Consider the following 24,027-nt stretch of genomic DNA (forward strand, 5'->3'; position numbering starts at 1 on the left):
CTATCTACTGGGGCTGTGGGGAAAAAAAAGGAGGAGGATTGGCAATAGATGTTAGCTCAGAGCCAGTCCTCCTCAGCAAAAAGAGGAGGATTAGCACGGATGTTAGCTCAGGGCTGATCTTCCTCACAAAAAACAAAAACAAAAGTCCTTGATAGGTAATAAGCAGTCCAGGGATCCCCTCTGGGAGTGCAAGAGAACAGAAACAAAGCCTTACCTGCTGCAGTTCAATGTGGCCCTGGACAATCTGGAGAGTCAGGTTATTCACAACCATCATATTGGAAGGAGGAGTGGCTTCCTGTCTCACCCAGGAGCCCAGCTCATTCTTCCCTAGGATGCTTTCTGAAGCAGTTTTAAAGGCAGCCACAGTAGGGTCCTCATTGCTTACCAGGTGAATTTCTTTCAAATTACTGGCTGATTGCTTCCCTTGGAAATAAGACTTGATAGTTTCCACAATGATCTGTGTACACGAACCCAGAGGGAACTGGAAAATCCCAGAGCTCAGGGCTGGAATTGCTACTGTCTCGATATGTGGATTGTGAAGGACGACACAATTCAGAATATTTGTAATGGCCATTCGCAGCTTTTCCACACATCCCTGTTCATCCATTGCCACCCACTGAGGCCCAACAGCATGGATAATGAATTTGCAGGGAAGCCTCCCTGCTCCTGTAACAGCTATGTGACCAACTGGTATTTTTCCAAATCTGGAAACCCATGCTCTGCTCTGCTCTTGGATTTCAAGGCCGCCAGCTTTCGCCAGGGCCTGGGCCAGGCCTCCCCCATGAATAAGGTCTCCGTTGGCTGCATTCACCACAGCATCAACAGCATGTCTGGTGAGGTCATCCTTCCAGACAGACAACACTAGCCCATGAGTCAGCATTTTTCTGAAGACTTGCAGAGACTCCCTGTTATCTTCGTGGGCTGGAGAGACCAGGGTAGAAATACACCCAAATTTATTCTGGAGGACTTCATACAACCAACTCTCATTATTTTCTAAAATTTGGAAGTCATTGTGACTAATGGGAATTTGGCAACTATAGTTTTCTCCAAGAGTGCCAGTCTCTGGAAAAGAAGAGAAGATAAAAAATGAAGAAATGAGCAAGGGTTCCTTTGAAAAGGATATAATTCCACTTCACACCAGGATACTGAGTCTCCTCTGTGCAAAAGAGAGATGAACTTCCTCTAGTCCCCTTCCTGATTCTCTTTCTCACCTAGACATGTAATTAGACCAAGGATATCCGAGTTTTCAATGTCAGGTCACCATAGAGTGCTTAGTTCTGTGCCTGGCATACAGTAAGTACCCAGTAAGTGGTAGCTACTATGATACAAGGATGGTGGTGAGAAAACTGTGTGTATGGGGGCTCATGAATTTTTTAAATCCATGTAAAAATGGTGAGTTTGGGAAGACCCATGCTAAAGGCACAAGTATTGGAAAGGACTTAATTATGAGTCAAAATATGTGGAGGCTTTATTTATAACTTGTTTACTTTTGTCAGTGTCTTAGTTTGGGTTCTCTGAGAAGCAGACTCTGAGAGAAGGATTTGAGTGTAAGTTTATTTGGGAAGTGATCCTAGCAAACACCAGGGGTGTGGGGTGTGGAGGGCAGAGTGGGAAAGTAAGACAGGGAAAGGAAGGAAGTAAATAAAGGTGTGTTAAGAAGCAAATGAAGCTTAACTCCACTGAGTGTCAGTGTAGATTAGGTGTCTCAAGAGTTCTACCACCAGAGGGGTAAGGGAGCTGGATAGTTATCCAACTTCTGTCATTGGTTGAGGATGCTCCTGTGGGGACACGGTCCAGCAAACGGGTGGAACACTGGCAGTGCTACAATAAATAATTCTTCATCATACTATAGTTTCGTAGCATCATTCTGGTGGAGTTAAAACTGACTGACTAAAAATTATTTACCGTATGCAGCAGACAAGAAGGGGTGCCGCTCAGATCCCCCTTCGATGTGATTATGAAGGGAGGAATATGGTTGGCCAATAGCCTCCAGTTGTTAGCCCCTCAGGGTCCATCTCAGCTTTCCAGCCAAGGTCATGCTATTCTCAGGGCGGCCCCCATGAATGGCTGAGCAAGGCCATTTGTGTCCAACGTGAGACTCCTGTAATGGGCAATCTCAGGCAGCCAGAAGTTTGTCAAGTTTTCACTACATTCTAATGGCTCCACCTGCCCGATTCGGTTTCTTTCCTTTTCCTTTCACAGTAAACATTTTGCACTCCTAACTCCACCTCAGGTTCTGCTTCCTGGAGAACCCAAACTGTGACACTGTATTTCATGGAGTCTAAGGCATCACTATTATACGCCAATGAGAAAGGAAAATCGATGCCAATCAAACCATGGCACACTATTGACTGAGTAGCCTTACTCCAGAGATGTGAAAAAATGCACATCCTAAAGTAGATAAAATGTGGTAATTAATTACATTCTACTTCAATTCCCATTTCTAATCTGAGCCACTGAGAAAGATCTCTGGTGGCTCAATTACCTAAAAGCAGCAGCACGTGAGTAGTCAGATCCAACTGGCCTGCGCTTTGGTTGAAAATCTCCAGTGGGCCACCCCTGGGATTAGGCAGGTTCCGTTTGGCTTTTACAGCACTTGTTGAGCAAGGGGACAAGCAGTAGGTCACCTCTTCTGGCCAGTCAGCCCTAGGGCTGTGGTCAGAAGAGTCTCACATCTTGTGGGCACGGAAAGGATCAGTGGGAGCCCTAAAGAACATGTTTGCTGGCACCACACCGCCTCGGAAGCAGTCCCCCTTCTGAGGCGTGTGCAGGGTCACCACAAAGTCCTGCAATCACGCACCTGAGCACTTGTGGGGGAGACATTCTCCTTCCGTATTCCCATTTCTCCACTGAGGAAAGACAGCAGCAAAGACTTTCTGAAACAAGAGTGAGGGTGAAGTGATCCTACCTGATTTCTCATTGGAAGCTGCTGCTCCAGCACCCTGTGGGAAACGAGAGTGGTTTAAAAAGAAATTGAAACCGAAGGACTACAGATCACTGATAACAACTACAGCCTAATAAACAAAAAGCAACAGAAACCCTGCTAAAAGCACTGGGTTTGAGGGGGAAGGGGAACATGTGTGTGTTTGTTTAATCTGTGTGCCTGAAATACTTGAAATACTAAATTTTCCAGCAAACATTGACCCTACCCCACTTCCCTAGAGGCCAAAGCACTTCTAATTCAGGATGAGATGAAGGGTTGGAAATTAACACTTGAAAAGGTCCAAAGGTCACAGACCAAAATGACCCAAAACTCGCAGACAGGCGTCCAATTTCCAAAGGGCGCGTAGGGTTTCTCTAGACAGAACAGAAGACCTGGAGACGTGAGCCTCATCAGCTACACCTCCCCCTCTACCAGTAAGGACCCACTTCCAATTGCTTATTTCATGACACAAGCCTGAATGTGAAATTTTCGGGTTAAACAAATGAGGTGCCTTTTCTCTATTCCTTTGTTTTTATTCCTCCTACATCCTCCTCCTCCCCCCATCCTGCAAAAGCAGAATTGCTGAATGAGAATCAAAATGATACTGAGGTTGCATTTTTAAAAAAATCATCCATCCTCATGTTGACTCTGTTGAATAGATTAGTATATTCTTGATTTCCCATCTCTCACATGGTGCAGGGAGAAAAGTTTTATTGGGCTATTAAAACCAAGTAAAAAAGCCAAGTATAACTGAAGACCCCAGATTTCTTGCTGTTATAGGAAGAACTATACATATGCTGATCAAGTTTCATGGTTTAACTATACATATGCTGATCAAGTTTCATGGTTTATGTACATTTATGCTTCTTACCTTGGAAAAGTCCATCCTCCAGGTCCCTGGGGTCTTTAAATGTTTATACTGTTTTCCGTTTCTGAGCATAGACTGTTGTTCCCAAATATGGTGGCCCACTTCTAGGAATGAATAGAAGGAGGCAATAAGCAGTGACTAGCGTCTTAGGGAATTTGACAAGTACACACCATAGGAAGACTAAACGTGATTTCTGATCTTGAGGAGTTTTTAATTTCATTGGTGAAGGTGCACACATTGTTTTGCTGCTGTTGTTCCTGCTAACCTCCTATCCTTTACAGAGAGGTTCTATTAGAGACTGCAATCGTGGTTCAGCAGGGAAAGCTTTATGGAGAAGGTGAGACTAGAGCCAGACCTTGAAGGATAGAGCAGGTTTTACATATTAGAAGAGGAGGATGACACCAAGTGGTAAGACTGAGCACAGCATTCAAAGAAGGATGAGGGAAAACCAGCCTTATGAGTGAGCGAAGGCCCCTGGAGAGGGTCTGAAGAAAGAGGGAACTGGCCTTGCGCCTGTGAAGGGTGTGTGTGACTGAGTTTGTGATAAATATCCTTGATCGATTTAGAAAGGAGAATATCTGGATAAAAGTCAGAAACTCTGGGAAAACGTATCTTAACAATTTTCCATCTAATAGGTAGGAATTAAAGACTGAATTTTTAGAAGGATGATGATGAAAATGCTTGAAGACACAGTTGCCCCCACTTGTTGCCCACAGCCGCCGTTAGGCCTCTGAAATGATTTCTAACGCCTCTGCGATAGAAAAACTTTGTACGCCTATCTGCAGCATCAGAGCGGTAGTCTTCTTATGTCAGGAAAAGCAGCAACTCCAGTATAACCCTAAAATGCAGGAACGAGATGCATTCTGCCTCCAGAGGGCGCTGCTGTTTTCACAAAAGAAGAAAGCCTTCTGTGTCTGCTTCCACTGTGGGCTTCCGGTGAGCTTCAGCTTTACGTGGTGCTGGCTGTACTTTTTTCTTCAGGCCAGGCTTTAAAGGCCTAGAGACAGACTTGGCAGTGGTTGGGGGGGGGGGGCTTCATTTAACCCCAAAGAAACTAGAAACAAGGAGTATATTGCCCAAAACATTGGCTCTCTTCCATTTTACAAACAATAACAACCAAAGCCTTCCCGACTCTCCGTCCCTGGTTCCTCCTGCTCCTTTCTCTTCATGGGCAGCATGAAGGAGCCGACCCTCCTCCGTCCACCTGCCTGCTCAGCGCCCCCGCTGCCACCTCGCCCCCAGCACTCCTCGCAAACCGCTCATCAGTGTCCTCCATGTGGGTAACCCCAGTGGACTCTCTTCTGTCCTAACCTTTACTTCACTGCTCTCTATAGCGTTTCGTTGTTTGATTCCTGAAACTCTGCTTTCGTGGCTTCTCCTGTGCCATCACCCTTGGTTCTTCTGTCACTTTGCCTTCACAGGGTTTTCCCTGGATTCCCTCCTCACCCTCACCCCACCCCTTCCAAAATCCATGCTTTATCTCCTGGATTCCACAGCTCGGTAAATGATACACCATTCACCCACTCAAGTCAGAAGTCTAGAATCTTCTCTTTTGTCCCATATCCAACTCATCCCTGGGTCCTGACCACCTAAATCACTTTCAGATATGCCCCTAGTCTCCCTGCCCACTGGCACCACTTCACTTCAGGGCCCCACGGCCTCTCGCCTGAGCTGTGGCAATACATTCTTTTTACTGATTTAAATGTATTTAATTTTTCATTTTATTGTTTAGGTATTACATTTACTGGTTCAAATTTAGAAAGTGTAAAAGTCTCCCTCCTCCCCACCTTACTAATTTCCCTTCCCTCCCTACTCCTCCCGTTATTAATTCCCTTCCCAGGCAATCAACGTTATGAACTTCTACTATATCCTTCCAGAGGCATTTTCACACACAAGGTAGCATCTTATACACACTCTTCTGCATCTTGCCGTTTCCATTTAATGTCTCCTAGAGATCTTTCCATATCAGCCCACAGAAGGCTTCTTCGCTCTTTTTACTGCTCATTGCATTCCACTGTATAGATGCACTATAAGTTATTTAACTGCTAGTCCCCCTATTTATGGACAGGTAAGGAGTTCCCAGTATTTTGCTAGTATAAAAAAGGCTGCAAGGAACAATTTTGTACAGAGGTCACTTCACACAGGTGCTAATCAATCAATGGGACAAATTCCTAGAAGTGGAACTGCAGAATAGTTCCACTTTTAATAAGTTTTTAACTTATTATTTAATAATTAAAATTAATTTCACCTGTTTATACTTTTAAATCTATGGCTACTAAAAGATTTAAAATTACATATGTGGCTCCCAGTATATTTCTATTGGACAGCACTGATCTAGACCCTTCCTCCCTCATCTCCCTCAACCATCTCATCTCCCCCAAGTCTTCAGTGCTCCCTCTGTGCTTCAGAGCACAGTAGTCCCTGAGTCTCAGATGCTCCTCACCCCTCACCCGACCCCCACACTCTTATTAAAATTCTGTTTGAAACTGCCTCTTGGAGGCCCTCAAGAGATTTTGCTTCTTTATTCGCAAATCCACCTCCCTTTACCAGCCCATGAGGTCAGGGCTCCCCACCCCCACCCCGCCCTCATCTCTATTCCCCAGTGCACAGGGCAGCACGCAGTTCAGAGCTGTTGGCCAAATCAAGGAATGAGGGCAGGAAAGCCCTCCGAGCCAGTCTTAAGGATCGAGTTGCAGGGAGGTAACGGGTGATATGTCAGAATGCAGGTGAACAAATTCAAATTTTTTTAAAATGTAGGTAAGTTTAACCTAAATTCAGAATGTGAATTACATTTTAGCAGCAAATAATAGTAACAACAACAATAAGAGTTTAAAGGAATCCCAAACTCAGGAGAAACTTTCTTCGATTTAAGCATCTCACCAGTCTCATCCTCGCATGGGGCGGCCGGGCCCTGGAGCCCGCTTCTCGCCCGCCCCCCGACCCAGCCTGTAGGAGGGTGACGCGGGAGTCTCCAGCGCCCACCGCCCGGGGGGATGGGGGACTGGGGCCAGGGGGCCAGGGTCCGGACTTACTCACCCAGCCGACCGCGGCGGAGAGCTCAGCAAAGAGAGGAAGGGGAGCGGCTCTGCCGAGAACAGGGAGGGATCTCGGGGAAAGCGAAACTGAAACCAGGCGGCCCGAGGCTGCGGGCCGGACGCACCCCTGCACCCCTGCCCCAGACCCGGCCCAGCTGCGTCCCGCCGCCGCGCCGCCCGACGCCCAGAGCCATGGCCTCGAACCTCGGCCCGCCGTCCCCGCTGCCCGCGCGGGTGTCCGAGCCCGGCCCCCAGCTACACAGGAAGCTGGAAAGCGACTCCCAGGGCCGGCAGTTGGGCGACGAGGAGTGCACCGTCCCGCTCTCGGGCCACCGCACCGAGGACACCGCCATGGCCTCGAACCTCGGCCCGCCGTCCCCGATCCTCGCGCGGGTGTCCGAGCCAGGCTCCAGGCTACACAGGAAGCTGGAAAAATACTTTCAGAGCCGTGAGTCAGGCGGCGGGGAGTGCACCGTCCGGCCCTTCGGCCACAGCGCCCAGGACACCTTCCTGGTGAAGTTCAGGGAAAGGGCAGGTGAGCTGCCGGCTGGGGCTGGGGCTGGAGGTGCAAAGGCTGTCCCTGGGGGCCCAGCCCCGCGGGGTTCCATGCAGACCGAGTGCAAGCTGTCCCAGGAGAGAGGGCGGGGGCAGTATGGCACGGTCTGTGGGGGACAGGCCCCGGGGCTCCTGCTGCCAAGAGGCGCAGCCCTACAGCCGAGGATAGAGCCCAGTAGTGCCCAGTCTGAGATCTGGTCAGATCGTGCCTTAGAGTTGACCCTTTCCAGTATCCTCGTCCTGACTCATACTTCTCAGCTCTCACAAGAACACCCTTCTCACCCTCCGAGGCCTGTCAGCCCTTATTGTTTAGGTATTCTGCTTTTATGTTTTAAATAATCATTCCATCGATTTTTTTTTTTTTTGAGAATTATAAAAGTAATATATGCTCACTATAGAGAAGAGAAAGAAGAAAACCAGCTGGAGATAAACAGTTGAACATTTTGGTGTATTTCCTCCCGGCCTTTTTCTATCAATGTCAGTAGACACATGTTTATTTACAAAACTCTTGAGTCTGCAGTTTTGATGCCTGCTTTTTTCACTTAGCTTTGTTACCGAACCAGGTTTGTTTTTCCCGCCCCACAAAATGCCAATCACCGAAACTTGAGGAGTTTGCCCCAGAGAAAGGGTTTATTCACAAGGCAGCGAAGGGAGGAGAAGGGAAAACAAGTTTCAAATCTGCCTCCCCAAAAATGGGGATTAGGGACATTTATGGGATAAAGGGGCCGGGTTGTCTGAAGTGGGAATAAATGATTGGAGGTGAGCAGAAGTGAGGTAATCTATGATCTGCCCTAGCTAGTCAAGCTTCTTGGCTCTTCATTGGATGGATGTCCACAAAATGGTGGCATTGACATGACCTGAGTCATGCCTGGAGTTTTCAGCTCCTTGATGTCCCGGGGGGGGGGGGGGGGGGGGGGGGGTGTTACCTATTGGTCATACACAGGCCCAGTTGATGAGTCAGTGGTCTTAATCGACATGAACTGGACAAGGAGTCCACTCTCAGTTCCTGAAAAGCTTAAGCGCCTGTTACCATGGTGACCCCAGAGCCAGATATGTGATCTATAGGGTGGGCTTTAGTAATGCATTATCTAACTACTTTTGCAAACAGACAACAAACTAAGTGTAGTTAAAGCAAGTTGGCCCCCAGATTCAACTTTATATAATGAGTATTATTCCTTGTCATTGAAATGGAAAACTGGAGACGGTTTCAGAAACATGACTTTTAATGAGTGGATGATATTCCATTATCATTAAGCTTTCATTTCTACAGTCAAACTTAAGCTGCCCACTTTAGAATTTTGAATAGCTCCCTCATGTCCCTATTACCAACCACCAATCGGGGATGCGGGGAGCAGCCCTTACTGGGAGAGTGTGGGGCAGATGCATGAATAGGAGAATTATTTGAAACCTCTCCCATTTCTCTGTGTATGCTTGTATTTAATGTCTCCACTGAAGCTAAGGAGAGAGTACTGAAAAAAGGAGAGCACCAAACTGTGGTTGACAACAAACCTGTGACTATTTCCCTGGAACCTACTGAAAATCCCATAGAGAAGAATCCAAGACCCAGAACATCTTCACTGACACAGTCAGGAGAAGGGGTGAGATCTGGTGAGAAGCATCCACATGAAGAACATATTCCTAATGCTGTGGATTCCTGTCTCCAAAAGGTGAGTATTGAAAGGAGTTGGGTATGTTCCTGCAACTTCCTCTCCCCTCACCATACCTTTCATTATTGGTCCAACGACCATTTGCTGAGGACTTACTATGAGCCAGGCACTGGTTTTGGCATTGGGACACAGAGGTGAACACACAGACGAGGTCCCTGCTGGGGGTGGGAAGGTACACAGAAAGACAACAAGCAAATAAAATAAATAAAACAATTTCAGAGAGTGATATGTGCTAAGAAGAAAACATATAATGGGGGTTTGCCTTAGAGAGTGACCAGGCCAAGGAAAGGAAGGGGAAGAAGGAGGTGGTGCTACTTCGGACCAGAAGTCAGAGACATCTTTTCTGAGAAGGCGATGTTTGGCGTGAGACTTGAATGACGAGGAGGAGCCAGCCATGCAAAGAGTCATTTGACAAATCAATAGCAACTGCCTACCATGTGCTGCACTGTCACAGGAGCTGGGGACACAGCCAGGAACACAGCAGACCCTGCCCTCGAGGGCCTGACATTCTAGTGAGGGAAACAGACAATAACCGTAAACAAATAGATCTGTACTAAATGTCTGCCAGTGATAAGTGCTAGGAAGAAGAATAAAGCAGGATAAATGACAGCAGTAGGACTGCTATTTTAAATAGGATATCAGAAAAACCTCTCCAATGAGGGGACATCTGAGTAGAGATGTGAGTGAAGTAAGGGAGCTGGCTAAGTGGCTTTCTGGGGGAAGAACGTTCTAGGCAGAGGAAGAACAAGTGGCAAGGGCACGAGGCAGGAGCTTACATCCTGAGCCCCAGGAGCTTCAAGGAGGGAGGCCAGTGTGACTGGAGGGCAGTGAGCGAGGGACACAGTGATAGGAGAGGGACAGAGAGGGACCCGGAAGTCAGGTCTTTGGAGGAATGAGGGTAGGAACTTTGGCTTTTGACTTAAATGTTGGGGAATTTATCAGAGGGTTTGAGCCAGGGGAGTCAGGCCATCTGATTTACATTTCCCTTTAGAACCCGCCCTGACTGCTGTGTGGAGAACTGAGTGTAGGAAGGGGCTGGAGTGGACTGTCAGAGCCCAGTTAGGAGGGGTTGCAGGGGGCCAGCCTCGGGATGATAATGGCTGGGACTCTGGGTGGTCTTGAGGGAAGTGTGAGGAGCGGCTGGATTCAGGAAATATTTTGAAGGAAGATCTAGAGGAAGGATGTTTCATGCAGAGGAAAGAGCATGTGCAAAGACCTTGACAGGGACAAAACATGAGCACTCTTACTTTTATGTTACGTTCAATTTACCTCTGTCCTTTTTAGCCGAATCTGGTGTGAGTGTCTTATATTTGAGCTTCGAAAGGCCAGGGTTTAGAGGGCCCAGCAACATTGCATGCAGTTAGGTGTTTAGTTTAAAAAAAAAAAAAGTAGGGTACAGTAAGAGAAGAAACAGGAATAGGAAAAAACATCCACCTCAGATTTATGGCTCCCTTCTAGGCTCAGGGACTGTCTTGTGAGAGACGCAGCAACTTGCCCAGAAAGCGGAAGTGCCTTCCCTCCACCCCATTATCCAAGGTCAGACAGGTTCTGGCAGCTCTAGAATCCACACTTCTGGTCCACCGAGCTTCTAAAAAATTTTAGTGCCCAGGCTCCGCATTTATATTGGGATCTCTGGAGGTGTGCCTGGCCTTGGCTTTTTTTGTTTGTTTTTAAACTCCTCAGGTGATTCTAACCTGCAGGCAGGGCCCAGAGCCTCTGAGCTGTAGCATGCTGCATCCTCTGCAAAAAGGATTTGAAAGAAGTCACCCTCTGCTAAGGAAAGACATAGTGTTTGTTTCTCGAGTCTCTAGACATTCTCCTGAGAGGAGACCGTAGGCCTGGATGTCTGAGAGAATTTATGTGTTCCTTTTAAATTTTCAGATCTTCCTTACTGTCACAGCTGACCTGAACTGTAAGCTGTTCTCTAAAGAGCAGAGGGAACACATAACCACTCTCTGGCCCAATGTCAAAAGAATGGAAGGCCATGATGGAATTGAGAAGGTGTGTGGTGACTTCAGAGACATTGAAAAGATACACCACTTCTTCAGTAAGCAACTGCTGGAGAGTGAACAGAAACAGGAATCTTCCCCTTTGACAACAGAGAGGGAGCCACTCCTGCAGCAGGACTGGAACAGCTGTGTTTCTTTTTCTGAACCAAAACCCAGGTCAGATGAGAAAAACAACCGTTTTGAAGTTCCCTTGCCTTTCTTTGAATACTTCAAATATACCTTTCCTGATAAAATAGACTCACTAGAGAGAAGATTTGGTGTAAAAATAAAAACTCAGGAGAGTTCTCCAAATATGATCTATTTAGACTTCACCTCAAGCCAATCAGATCACCTCAAAGCAGTTTGTGATTATTTTGCCAGTGAATTTCAGAGGATTGTAGGAACTCTGGGGCAGGAATGCCTTGCTTTTCCAGACAGTAAGCAGGCAAATAGAATCAAACAGGAATTGAATCACCAGTTTTCAAAGCTCTATATAAAGGAGGAAGGAGGAGAATTAACTCTCCTTGGGACCCAAGATGACATTGCAGCTGCCAAACATTTTCTTGCCTCCAAAATCTCTGCAAGCCTGGTCAAGGCACCTGTGAAAATAAGGACTTACGGGGGCACAATGAATGGAATTGACGTTGACACCGCTCGCTATAAGCTTTTAGAAGCTGAATTACTCCAGGAAATATCAGAGATAGAAAAAAAGTACAATACTCAAAGTAAGGTTTTAGGAAAAAGTCAGAAAACCTGCATTCTATTTGAACCTAAGGATAAGGAGTTAGATCTGTCAGTGCATGCTTATGTCAGTTTCATCAATGCCTATCAACACTTCTCATGTCAGCTGATGAGAGAAGTTTTTTCACTGAAAGCTTTGGGCAAGGAGAGAAAGCATTTACATGGCACCAAGTTTGCTGATGAATTTAGAAAAAAGCATCCAGATGTAGGCTTTGTGCTAAGTCAAGAGTCAATGACTTTGATTGGGTTGCCAAATCACCTTGCAAAGGCAAAGCAGTATGTCTTAAAAATAGGGGGGATATCTCCTTTGGCTGGAGAGAAATGGAATGAGGATCATGAAACACCCATGGACATTGATAGCAATGATTCAGAAAGAGCTTCACCAACATTCCAGCGCTCTGCCAGTTCTGGAACATCAGGAGTGGACAAGGAAAAGGACACATGTGTCATCTGTATGGACATTATTAGCAACAAACAGGTGCTACCCAAGTGCAAGCACGAATTCTGTGGCCCTTGTATCAACAGAGCCATGTTATTTAAGCCAGTCTGTCCTGTGTGCCAGACTTCCTACGGTATCCAGAAAGGGAATCAGCCAGAAGGAACCATGAATTTCACTGTCATGAGAGACTCACTTCCAGGTTATGAATCCTGTGGCTCCATTGTGATTCATTATATTATGGAAGGAGGAGTACAAACAGTAAGTGTTTCTGAGGTCCATGGATTTCTTTCCAATATGCTGGGATTATCAGAGCAAAGGAGACTGTTCTCTTGGCAATTAGACAATGGGATTTCCCAGGGAATTACTTCCATGGTCATATGCAAGGGCTTTAAATAGTGGTAAAGTTAACAATGTTTGCTTATAACTTAGGTATCTTTTGTGTCTATTAAGGCGGAGAAAGGGTGGGTGGTGATTATGTGTTGGCGGGGTGGGGGTGGGGGGTGGGAAGGGGGTAGTCAGGAAAGTGGATAGTGTTCCCAGCATGAATTTGGGGAAAGAGGAGAAATATGAATTATTGGGAATATAAGCAAACCCTCAATACTTTTTTTGGTTCTCATTTGCTCTATCTGCATATGAACACATCTATAAATATAGTAAAATTTAGACGCAGGAGTGTTTTCATGTGACATTTCCTTGTCTTCATACAGAAAGAGCACCCAAACCCAGGAAAGAGATATTTTGGAATCCATCGAACTGCATACCTGCCTGATAACAAGGAAGGAAGGGAGGTTTTGACATTGCTTCGTAGGGCCTTCGACCAAAAGTTGATTTTCACAATCGGAGAGTCTCGAGTATCAGGAGCCTCAGATGTCATTACGTGGAATGACATCCACCACAAAACGTCCCCATTTGGGGGACCAGAAAAGTGAGAACCTTTTAAAACATAACGGTTGCTAAACAGAACTTAGAGGTCATAAAATATGGCATTTGAGGATGTGGCTATAAGCAGACTGTGGATAGCAGTGGGACTGGATATAGGAAAGTAATTTGAGAGATGCTGATCTCAAAGGCAGAAGGATTGGTTCCCATCACCTGCTACCCTCCCAACCACAAAGGATCATACAAATATGAAATTTTGCATCCAAGGGCAGGGATCTTCAGAATCCAAGATGAATGGCATCCATGGTGACTTAATTTGGGGTTTCATGTCTATCCTCAGAATGTTGTTTCCCTTGCTTTCTTTTAAGATCTCCCTTTCTTCTATCCTCTCCTCCCATCGGGCCATAGAGATCCTAAATTCACTTGGCTAATGGTACTCTAGAAAGTCTTAGTTAATGGTGGTGGAAGTTGTATTATAGGCAATCCAATTGTTCTTTATGAAATTCATATAGAATACCTCACATCCTTAGTATTCAAAAGGGAATACATCCTGAGACTTCTGCAAATTTCCCCAATTTGAAAACCCTTCCTGTCGCATATGATTACTTTCCATAAAAATATGGTGTAACTTTATGAGAGTCACTACTTACCATGAGGTGAAAATTAAAACGTCTGGTGGAAGGCAGATCCTGGACAGACAGCTAGGCTCACTCACTAGCTAAATGACTCACATCTGCAAACTTACAAGTGATTATGTCACCCGCCTTCGGGATTGCTTGTGAATGTTTGCAACACTGAATGTTAGTGCTGGGATCCACTGGACAGATTCTTTAAAACCACTTGTGATGAAGTTAAAGGGCTTTTTCCTTCTGCAGGTATGGCTACCCAGACCCTAATTATCTGAAACGCGTCAAACAGGAGCTGAAAGATAAAGGAATTGAGTAAGAAGACTGCTGGAAGGATGTCTTGAGCCAAGCTTTCAAAGGACACAGTTGAAGAAGCCGAGTAAATACCCATCTAAATCCTTATGTAGACACACCTTTTTAACATTTTCATCTCAAGAAGTGGTCTGTGTAAGAGCAAGAATCTGCTAGTCTGTCATTTCTGGAGTGTTACTTTTTATGAAAGATAAAAGGCCCAAAGCTTTGTGTAATTTTGCTGCAGAGGGGTGGTGCCTCCTTCTTGTGTCACTGTGGTAGAGAGGGGGATGGAGTGCTGTGGATCTGAAATCATCTTCTATGTTCTTCACTAGGAATACTAGCTGAAAATTGATCCTCTTCTTATTACCATCTCTGGGTGGTCCTTTAGTTTTTTGTTTGTCCTTTAAGTGCCCTAAAAGTAAAATCCTAGTGTGAATGGAGGGGAAAAAGGCTTTCGTTATGGAAAATTAGAGACACACTTTCCCCTCCCTCCTTCATGGCCAGAAAAGTGGCCAGGAGCAGAGATTGGACAACTTTTGGAAGTAATGGAACAAAGCTATTCTTTTTCATGGCACAGAGCCTGATATACAGTTGGTGCTTAATAAACTGTTGCTAATAACCCAGCTGATTTGGAAAACTGAGCTTCTTACCCCAGAGCACTAGGCCTCTGACCTCTGACCAGGCCTCTGACTGGGTCCTTGCTCACCGCTGGTCCTCATAATCTGCCCTAGGGGTGCACTTGCCCTGCCAAAGTAACGCTACACTGTAGTTCCTGAACATTTTTTTCCTCTGGATATTATTGTACTTTTGAGTGTATCCTGCTTCCAGCTTTAACAGATAAAAATGTTTAGTTTCCATAGAGTTTCCATAGACTATCATTTTCTCAGTAACTGTAGCCCCCACAGTAGTAGTTTTTCCATCCTTTTTCTAAGTCCCAGCAAATCATGTTTCTCCCTTAGATCTTTCTCGCTGATACTCTCTCTGGACAGAGAAAAGGCAAGAGTTAAGCCTCCTATAAGGAATATAGGACATGTCAAGCTCTACTTCTAAATGGTTCTCCAAGTAAGAAGAAAGTCAAAGTACCTAATTATCTGGTTATCCACGTCCCAGCCTCTCTCCAAAAATGACAAAAGGGATGTCTTTTTCTTTTCCTAAAGATACGCTTACACACACATATAAATGTTTTGGTCAGATAGGAATAGCTAATATTTAATGAGTACTTATTTTGTCCCCTTTATAAGAGCTTTACATCCATGTGGTTGATGCTATCAGCATCCCCATTTTATAAGTGAGACAACTGATGCACAGAGAGGCTAATACCTTGGCAAGGGTGTCACATAGTAAATAAGTAGAAGTGGGGAGATTTGAAGGCGAGAGTCTGGCTCCAACGCTTCTGCACCCCAGAGCTTTACGGCCTCCTCCAGGGGGGCTTCTCCTCCAGGGAGCAGGCTGAGAAGTTCCCATATTCTGAGCATTTCTCAGAAATGGATTCCTGGGCGGTGCTCAAAGCAGATTTCCTTTGAGGAAGTCCTGTTTGAACTTAAAAACCCGGCATCTTTTCCTTTGTCCAGAGAGTTGAGGAAGCTTAAGGTAAATGATCCGTCTTTTTTAAAAATCAGATTATACATTTAATTTTTGGTGGTTCATTAAAGTCTTTACTGTTATGATTGTTTTGTATCTACTGATCTTTTAGCTAAATTTGCTTCAAAAAAGCAAAACCTTGGTTCCTGCTGGGTTCTGGATCCTTGACTGCAATGTGTGTGCATAGACGAGTTTCATGGTGTGCAGTTTCATGGTGTGCGTGGTTGGTGAGCCTTTGGATTACTGCTTTTGCTCTGTGGAAGGTATTATCATCTGGATCTGCTTTAAATAAAGTTATATCCATATTAGGAAGAGATTGTCTGTGTTCCTTCCCCACTCCTTTTTTCTTTTGTCGTGGGTGTTCCCCACCACACATACAGTGTAGGACAACACACCATGTGTGCGGACGTCTTTGGTTGATTTTGTGTGTAGCTCTTTGCTAAATAGTATCGCAGTAGAACTTAACTACTATTGACCTCACTGCTGCCACTTTCAGCTGTGAAAATCACATTTCTTGATAGCTTTCCTCCTTAACACATACATACTACAAAGATAAAATAGGCTGCAGGTTTCATCTCTTCTCTCCTTCTAGAGAAAGAATATGCAATGTACTCTATTAACTACACTTGCTCCTAGAGTTTCTGTCTCACCTTTCCAGCATCAGTGCTGGGTTACCCGGATGGCTCAGTGGGCACCAGCAAATCAGGGCACCCTTGTCTCCAAATAAAAAGGAGAACTGAAAATAATATTGAGATATTTGCTGTTTCCCTAAAGATAGGAAGTTTTTGCACCCAATTCCAGTGTGTGGGCTTTTCCCCCACACATCCAAGCAATTCTCTGACACCAGCTGGGTGGCCTACAATTCAACTCAATTCTGACACTGCTACCAGGAGATAGCATCCGATTCCACAGGTTAAGGGCTCAGTGCTACAAGACTGCCCTCCATTTCAGATACTAATAGCAAGTCCAGGTTGTTACCTGTGCTTCAGACTGAATGGCTGTAAATCTGAGGTTCCCGTGATCTGCTCCTTGGGTTTGATTAATTTGCTAGAGCAGCTCACAGAACTCAGGAAATCAGTTTACTCACTGGATTACCAGATTATTATAAAAGGCTGTAACTCAGGAACCGCCAGATAGAAGAGATGCATAGGGCAAGGTATGGGGAAAGGGTTCGGACTTCCCTGCCCTCCAAGTGCACCACTCTGCCCAAATCTCCACTTGTTCACCAACCTGGAAGTTCTCCAAATCCTGTCCTTTCTTGGGTTCTTATGGAGGCTTCATTACACAGGCATGATTGATCAAATCATTGGCCACTGGTGACTGAACTCAATCTCCAGCCCCTCTTCCCTCCTCGGAGGCCAAGGCGTGGGATTGCAAGTTCCAAACCTCTAGTCACATGGTTGGTTTTCCAGCCACCAGCCCCCATCCTTAGGTGCTTTCCAAAAGTCACATCATTAACATAACAAAAACCATCTTGATTGCTCTCAGCATTTAGGATATTCCAAGGATTTTAGTTGCTCTGTGTCAGACACAGGGATGAAGACCAAACATATATTAATCATAAATCACAACATCACAGATAGTATCAAAGCAACCATTAGGAGAAAAAGCAAACCTTTCTTGGGCTTCCTTACACTTATCTTATGGTTGAGGACTGTTTCTCTTTCATTTCCACATGAGAGTTGGGCACTATTTCCTTTTCTATTGATTGGGTCTTAAGTCTCTAAAACACAGAGCCTTAGGCAACGATCAAGATGTTACCAATTGGTTGGGGAGGTGCAAGCCCAGGTCAGTGAAGGTAAGGACAACAAAAAGAGAAGTGAGGCGAGTATGCGAGGCAATGCAACGCCTGAGTTATCACCCTGGCCACTGCTTCACCAAGAGCCTTGAAAAGACACAGCGGGTCACTCAGCAGCTTTATTTGCTTGGCGTATGAGTTGAAAAGGATGGCAGAAATCATTTCGTTTAAATGCTTTATTTTACAGAGAAGAAAACTCAGTTTTATTTCCTAGGAAAACAACAGACAATGTAAAATACATTCCATTTATACCACATTAAAATGTAGCCTTAGTGGCACCTTGGGCTTCTCCCTCTCCCGTATCCTGTATATCCATTGTCACCAGTCCTGCCTCTCACTTTGCATCTCACTGCCCAGTTCTTCATCTTCATAGTTCTCTCACCAGAACGATTAAAATACCCCCTAAGGACTCTCTCTGTCTCCATCCCCCTTCCTCCTCCCGCCTCAAACTACCTTCCGAAAAAGCAGTTCTGACCTCATCACTCCTCTGATAATATGCCTTCAGTGACTCCCTGATGCCTAGAGCAGTGCTTCTCAAACTTGATCTTGTGTCAGCGTCACTGGAGGGCTCAATATAATGCAGATTACTAAGACCCACCCCTAGAGTTTCTGACCCAGTAGGTGTGAGGTTGGGCCCAAGAATCTGCATTTCTAACAAGTTTCCAAGTGATGCTGATGCTAATGGTCTGGGACCATTGGCCTAGAAAATAAAGTTCAAACTCCACATCACGGCCATCAGGGATTTCTCATTCTACTTTACTCACCACGTGTCCCTTCCTTGCCACCAAGCCCCTATAGACCAGTCACACCAAATTACCAGCTCTTCCAAACCACAGTCTATACTTTCATTCTTCTGGCCTTTGCTCTGCATGTTCTCTCTCTCTCGATGTCCCTCCACCTCACTTTGCTCTTAGAAATCTCCTACTCATCATTCAAGGTCTTACTCAAATGCCACTAGCTAAAGGAGCTTTCCTCCAATCTTGTCTCCAAATTATGCATCACTTGTTTCCCTGTGTTCCTGATACTTTATACATATTTCTATTAATGCAGATGTGCTATCAAAATCCACTTACCCTGCTTTCTGCCTTGGAGTGGTGCTGGGCGCTGACCTCTATGTACTGCATCAACTCTACTCTCATGCCCTCTGACTGCTGGTTGGGTTCAGCAGTGAGAGGGTCCAGGAAGAGATTGGAGGTTAGGAGGAGAGAGAGGCTGGGGCATTTATTCCCCTTGCTGTCTCCCAAAATCAGCCACAGCTCCCGTGGAATAGCTCTCTCCTATAGGTATGGCTCTTACCAGGCTCAGTACATGACCCCTCCCTTGCCCCTTCAGCCCAGCTGGTAAGGGGAGGGTGGGGCTGCTTCATCATTTCTTACTGATTTCTCTTAACCCTTTGCCCACACCTATCTAGGTAATTCCTTTATGAACTTCTCTTCAATTACCCATTTTGAGTATACCATCTATATCCCGCCAGGACCTTTCATGACACACCAGGTAAATGTGTATTTGTCTATTTTTTGCATCCTTCCCCTTCCTTCCACCCACACCCCAGAGAGAAGGGATCTGTGTCTAATTCATCTTTATAATCTTAATGCATTGCCAGGCATATCAAGGGCCTTCATACAAGTTGGTTGAATTAAATTAAATGTCTTGTCAGGCTAGACCTGATTCCAGCCCTGTCTTAGGGGTCATGAAAAGGCCTCAGTGTATTTCTCTGAAGATGTGTGTGTAGGGAAAGTGGGGTGGGGTAGGGATGGGATGCCCAGGGGAAAGGGGAACTATTATCGATATATATATATTTTTTAATATGCCAGGCACTCTACAGACTTTATGTGATTTAATCCTCATGATAATATGGTGAAGTAGTTATGGCTATGCCCATTGTACAAATGCAATTGACTGAAGTTATACAACCGATGAACTGCAGAGCCCAGGATTTTGACCCACAGTTTGTCTGACAGCAAGGTTTCTCTCAGAAGGGAGCCATAATCCTGCGGCAGCTGTTTTGCTACCTCAAGACTGAATTCTGCGGTCGAAGCAGTTCACAGAAAAGAAAGCGAAAGAAAAATCTAGGCACAAACCTGTTGAGTGGAGTGGGCTGGCAGTGGGGGCCAAGCTGCGGAGCTGAGGATGGCTGCGCGCCGCCAGCCGCTACTGGTCTGAGAGCCCTGGAGCCCTGGAGCCCTGGAGCCCCGACCCCCGAAGAACTCGGCACCGAGTTGCAGGCGGACCTCCAGAGCCCGAAGAGCTCGGGAGGCCGGGAGCGTGAAGTCCGCCCGCTGCCTGGCGCTCTTCCTCCAGGAGGATGGTGAGGGGCGCCAGGGGCGGGGTGAGGAGGGGCGGCAGGAGGCCCTCCCGGAGCCGGGCGCACGTGCGACGCTGCAGCTGGGGCGGCCCGGGGACCCCACGTCCCTCCGAACGCGTTCTTCTCGGGAGGCGCTTACCACCCTGATTGTCCCGGAAGGGAGCAGAGTGCCAGGCGTCTTTGTCCACAGGACTTTTGGGCTCTTTCCCCTCACATTCTAAAAGTTGCTTGTCAAGTAGGGAGATTAGTCCTTTATCTGCGATACGTTATAAATATTTCCTTTCAGTTTGTTATTTGTCTTTGGAGTTTGCTTATGGTGGCTTTTTTTCCCCCATGCAAACATTTTTTATTTTTATGTAGTAAAATTTACCAATCTTTTATTTTATTGCATCTGGACTTCTATTTATGTTTTAAAAGTTTTCCCCTCCACCTAGGTTATAGTCACTCATGCTTTTTTTGGTAATGCTTTATTTTTAACATTTAGATCTCTGATACATTTGGAGTTTATTCTTGTGTTCAGTCTGAGGAATGGGTCTAATTCTATCTTTTTTTCCAAATAGGTATCCACGTTTTTATCTCTGTAATATACTTAATAAATCCCAACACCATTTACTAAGATTATCACTGCCCTAGTAACTTGAGATACCACATTTGTCAAATACTAGATTTTTATATGTAGTTGGGCTATTTCTGGAACTTCTGTTCTATTCCGTTGACCTGTTTGTTCATCTGTTTTAGAGGGACTTTGTCATTTGTTTTCAAGTCAGGGCTAGTCCCCCGACAAAGCTCTTCCTTCTCAGTGTTTTCCTAGCCATTCCTGTGTGCTTAACTTTCCTTATGAACTCTGGGATTGACTTCAGATTTATGATGCGTGTCAAAAAAAGCTCATTGGGATTTTTATTGGGATTGCATTAAATTTATAAATTAAATTACAGAGAGCTGACGTTTTGAGATGATGTTGAGATGTTCTAACCAAGAACAAAGGATGCCGTTTCATTTGTTCAAGTCTACTTTTGTGTCTTTAAGGAGTGTTTATAGTTTTCTTACATAGAACATTTCTTGTTAAGTTTGTTTCTAAATATTTTATCTTTTTTCTTGCTGTTGTAAATGAGGTTTTCTTATTCACTAAATCTTCTAATTATCTGTGTATATGAATGCTATTGACTTTTCCTTTCATTTTTAAAATTAAAGTATAATGTACATACAGCAAATCCAAACTTCTTAGTGTATAGTTCTGTGAGTTTTGACAAATGTATTCAACTGTGTAACAACCATAAGATACAACAATATAAAAGAGTTTCATCACCCCCCTAAATTCCCACCAGTCCCTTTGTGATCAACCTCTTCACTCAAGGTGAGCCCCTGGCCAACGCCGGGCAGATTTTGGTTTGCTGTTCTGTTTCAAAGTGTGGCTGGACCTGCCGTGACTTTAGGCCCTTTCTGTATCTTCAGAATAGGCCATTTTTTTTTTTTTTTTGGTGAGGAAGATTGGCCCTGAGCTAACATCCATGCCAATCCTCCTCTTTTTGCTGAGGAAGACTGGCCCTGGGCTAACATCTGTGCCCATCTTCCTCTACTTTATATGGGACGCCGCCACAGCATGGCCTGACAAGTGGTGCATCGGTGCGTACCCGGGAGTCAAACCTGCCTGCCAGCAGCAGAACGTGCACACTTAACTGCTAGGCCACGGGACCGGCCCCCAGACCTATGATTTTTTAAGATTCATGTTTTTTTTTTTTTTGTGAGGAAGATCAGCCCTGAGCTAACATCCATGCTAATCCTCCTCTTTTTTTGCTGAGGAAGACCAGCTCTGAGCTAACATCTATTGCCAATCCTCCTCCTTTTTTTTTTTTTTTTCCCCAAAGCCCCAGTAGATAGTTGTATGTCATAGTTGCACATCCTTCTAGTTGCTGTATGTGGGACGTGGCCTCAGCATGGCCGGAGAAGTGGTGCGTCGGTGTGCGCCCGGGATCCGAACCCTGGCCGCCAGTAGCGGAGCGCCCGCACTTAACCGATAAGCCACCGGGCAGCCCAGAAATGACATTTTATCTCTGGTAATGCTTGCACTGAAATCTACCAGCCTTCTTTCTTTTTCTTTTTAATTTTTAAAAATTGTGATAAAATACACATAACAAATTTTACCATCTTAACGATTTTTAAGTGTATAGTTAATTGTGTTATGTATATTCACATTGTTGTGCAGCCAATCTCCAGAACTTTTCATCTCACAAAACTGAAACAGTAGTTGTCTTTTTGTGACTGGCTTATTTCACTTAGCTTAATGTCTTCAAGGTTCAGCCATGTTGTAGCATGTATCAGAATTTCCTTCCTTTTTAAGGCTGAATAATATTCCATTGTGTGTACATACCACACTTTCTTTATCCATTTACCCATCAGTGGACACTTGGGTTCCTTCTATCTTATGGCTATTGTGAATAATGTTGCAAGGTACATAGGTGTACAAATATCTCTTCAAGGTGCTGCTTTCAATTCTTTTGGATATATGCCCAGAAGTGGGATCGATGGGTCATATGGTAATCCTATTTTTCATTTTTTGAGTAACTGCGATATTGTTTTTTTGTAGCAGCTGCGTCATTTTACAGTCCCACCAACAGGAAACAAGGGTTTCAATTTCTCCACGTCTTCACCAACAGTTGTTATTTTCTTTCTTTCGTTCTTTCCTTCATTCTTTCTTTTCTGCCTTCTTTCCTTCCTTTCTTTCTTTCTTTGTTCCTTCCTTCCTTCCATCCTTCCTTCCATCCTTCCTTCCTTTCTTCCTTCCTTCCTTCTTTCCTTCCTTCCTTCCTTCCTTCCTTCCTTCTTTCCTTCCATCCTAGTGCATGTTTAGTGATATCTCATTGTGGTTTTGATTTGCATTTCCTACTGATTAGAGATGTTGAGCATCTTTTCATCTGCTTGTTGGCTGTTTGAGTATCTTTGCAGAAATGTCTATACAAGTCCTTTGCTCATATTTTAATCAGGTTGTTTTGTTTTTGTTGCTGTTGTTGAGTTGTAGGAGTTCTTTATATATTCTGAATTTTAACCTGTTATCGGATATATGATTCGAAAATATTTTCTCACATTCTGTAGGTTGCCCTTTTACTGTATTGTTTCCTTGCTAATCAGAAGTTTTAAAGTTTATGTAGTCCAGTCCTACTTGTCTATTCTTGTTTTTGTTGCATATGCTTTTGGTGTCATATGCAATAAATCATTGCCAAATTCAATGGCATGAAGCTTTTTCTTTTGTTCCGTTAGTCTATATGTCTGTCTTTATGCCAGTACCATATTGTTTTGATTACTGTAGCTTTGTAACATGTTTTTAAATAAGGAAGTGTAAGGCCTTCAGCTTTGTTTTTCTTTGTCAAGGTTGTTTTGGCTTTTATTTATTGGTGCTTTTATTTATTTTACTTTAATTATTTTGTGATTAAAAGAGATTTTAAAAATAAGGAAAACATTATTTTAGGTTTACTCATATATTCACTATTTTCATCTGGCATCATTTTCCTCCTGAAAAACTTCATTTAACATTTCTTATAGTGCAGGTTTTCTGGTGATGAGTTTTTTCAGCTTTTGTATGTCTGAAAAGGTTTTTATTTTACATTTATTTTTGAAAGATGTTTTCTAAGTTGACAGTTAAAGATATTTCTCTACTGTCTTCTGGCTTGCATTATTTCTGACAAGATGTCTGCTATCATTCTTATCTTTGTCCTTCTGTGTATAACTCTTTTTTCTCTGACTATTCTTAAGATTTTTTCTTTATCACTGGTTTTAAGCAACTTATGGTGTGTCCAGGTGTAGTATTCTTCATGTCTATTGTGCTTGGAGTTCATTGTGCATCTTGAATCTGTGGGAATGTAGTTTTCATCAAATTTGAAAAAAGTTTTAGCCATTACTTCTTCAAATATTTTCTTCTATCCCCTTCTGTCACTCTTTCATTCATGTATAATGAATTACTTGGACTTGAATCACTTGAACAAGTGAGTAGTGAACTTACTCACTTGAAGTTCTCCCACAGCTTGCTGATTCTCTGCTCATTATTTTTTCAGTCTTTTTTCTCTCTGTCTTTCATTTTGTATAGTTACTATTGCTATGTCTTAAAGTCAATTAATCTTTTCTTTCTACAGTATATAAGTATCCTTTTAATCCCATTCAGTGTATTTTTCACCTCAAACATTGTATTTTTCCTCTCTAGAAGTTTGATTTGGTTTTCCTTTATATTAGGTCTCTGCTAATACACTCTTGTTTTCCTCTACCTTCCTGATAGTATGCAATATTGTTATACTAATTGTTTTAATATCCTTGTCTACTAATTCTATCATCTGCATCAT

At 44.2% G+C, this 24,027-nt stretch overlaps 3 protein-coding genes across 10 annotated transcripts in view; 2 read left to right on the plus strand and 1 right to left on the minus strand.

The window, feature by feature from the left end:
* LOC131414775 (protein mono-ADP-ribosyltransferase PARP9-like) overlaps positions 1 to 7,127 on the minus strand; it is a 31,934-nt gene extending 24,807 nt beyond the window's left edge. For 2 of the 7 annotated variants that reach the window (XM_058555911.1, XM_058555910.1), the window contains exons 1-4: positions 6,828 to 6,942; positions 3,795 to 3,895; positions 2,909 to 2,942; positions 215 to 1,062 (exon numbers count right to left, since the gene is read on the minus strand). In XM_058555911.1, coding sequence (XP_058411894.1) covers positions 215 to 1,062; positions 2,909 to 2,942; positions 3,795 to 3,863 — 951 coding nt within the window. In that variant the 5' untranslated portion in view covers positions 3,864 to 3,895; positions 6,828 to 6,942. Of the gene's footprint in view, positions 1 to 214; positions 1,063 to 2,800; positions 2,943 to 3,794; positions 3,896 to 6,827; positions 6,944 to 7,030 lie in introns of those variants that run through there. The other 5 variants (XM_058555909.1, XM_058555907.1, XM_058555908.1 and 2 more) reach the window with 5 other exon arrangements.
* Positions 6,905 to 15,795, plus strand: LOC131414777 (E3 ubiquitin-protein ligase DTX3L-like). The gene is made up of 5 exons (XM_058555912.1): positions 6,905 to 7,361; positions 8,837 to 9,048; positions 10,930 to 12,474; positions 12,924 to 13,141; positions 13,971 to 15,795. The coding sequence occupies exons 1-5, from the start codon at positions 7,019 to 7,021 to the stop codon at positions 14,038 to 14,040; spliced, it is 2,388 nt and encodes a 795-aa protein (XP_058411895.1). The 5' UTR covers positions 6,905 to 7,018; the 3' UTR covers positions 14,041 to 15,795.
* A 3,700-nt stretch (positions 15,796 to 19,495) lies between these two features.
* Positions 19,496 to 24,027, plus strand: part of LOC131414778 (protein mono-ADP-ribosyltransferase PARP15-like) — a 48,516-nt gene continuing 43,984 nt past the window's right edge. For both annotated transcript variants that reach the window (XM_058555913.1, XM_058555915.1), the window contains exon 1: positions 19,496 to 19,702. In XM_058555913.1, the coding sequence (XP_058411896.1) occupies positions 19,700 to 19,702 (3 nt within the window). In that variant the 5' untranslated portion in view covers positions 19,496 to 19,699. The remainder of the gene's footprint in view (positions 19,703 to 24,027) is intronic.

This window comes from Diceros bicornis, chromosome 15, assembly GCF_020826845.1.
Source record: "Diceros bicornis minor isolate mBicDic1 chromosome 15, mDicBic1.mat.cur, whole genome shotgun sequence".
Lineage (NCBI taxonomy): Eukaryota > Metazoa > Chordata > Mammalia > Perissodactyla > Rhinocerotidae > Diceros > Diceros bicornis.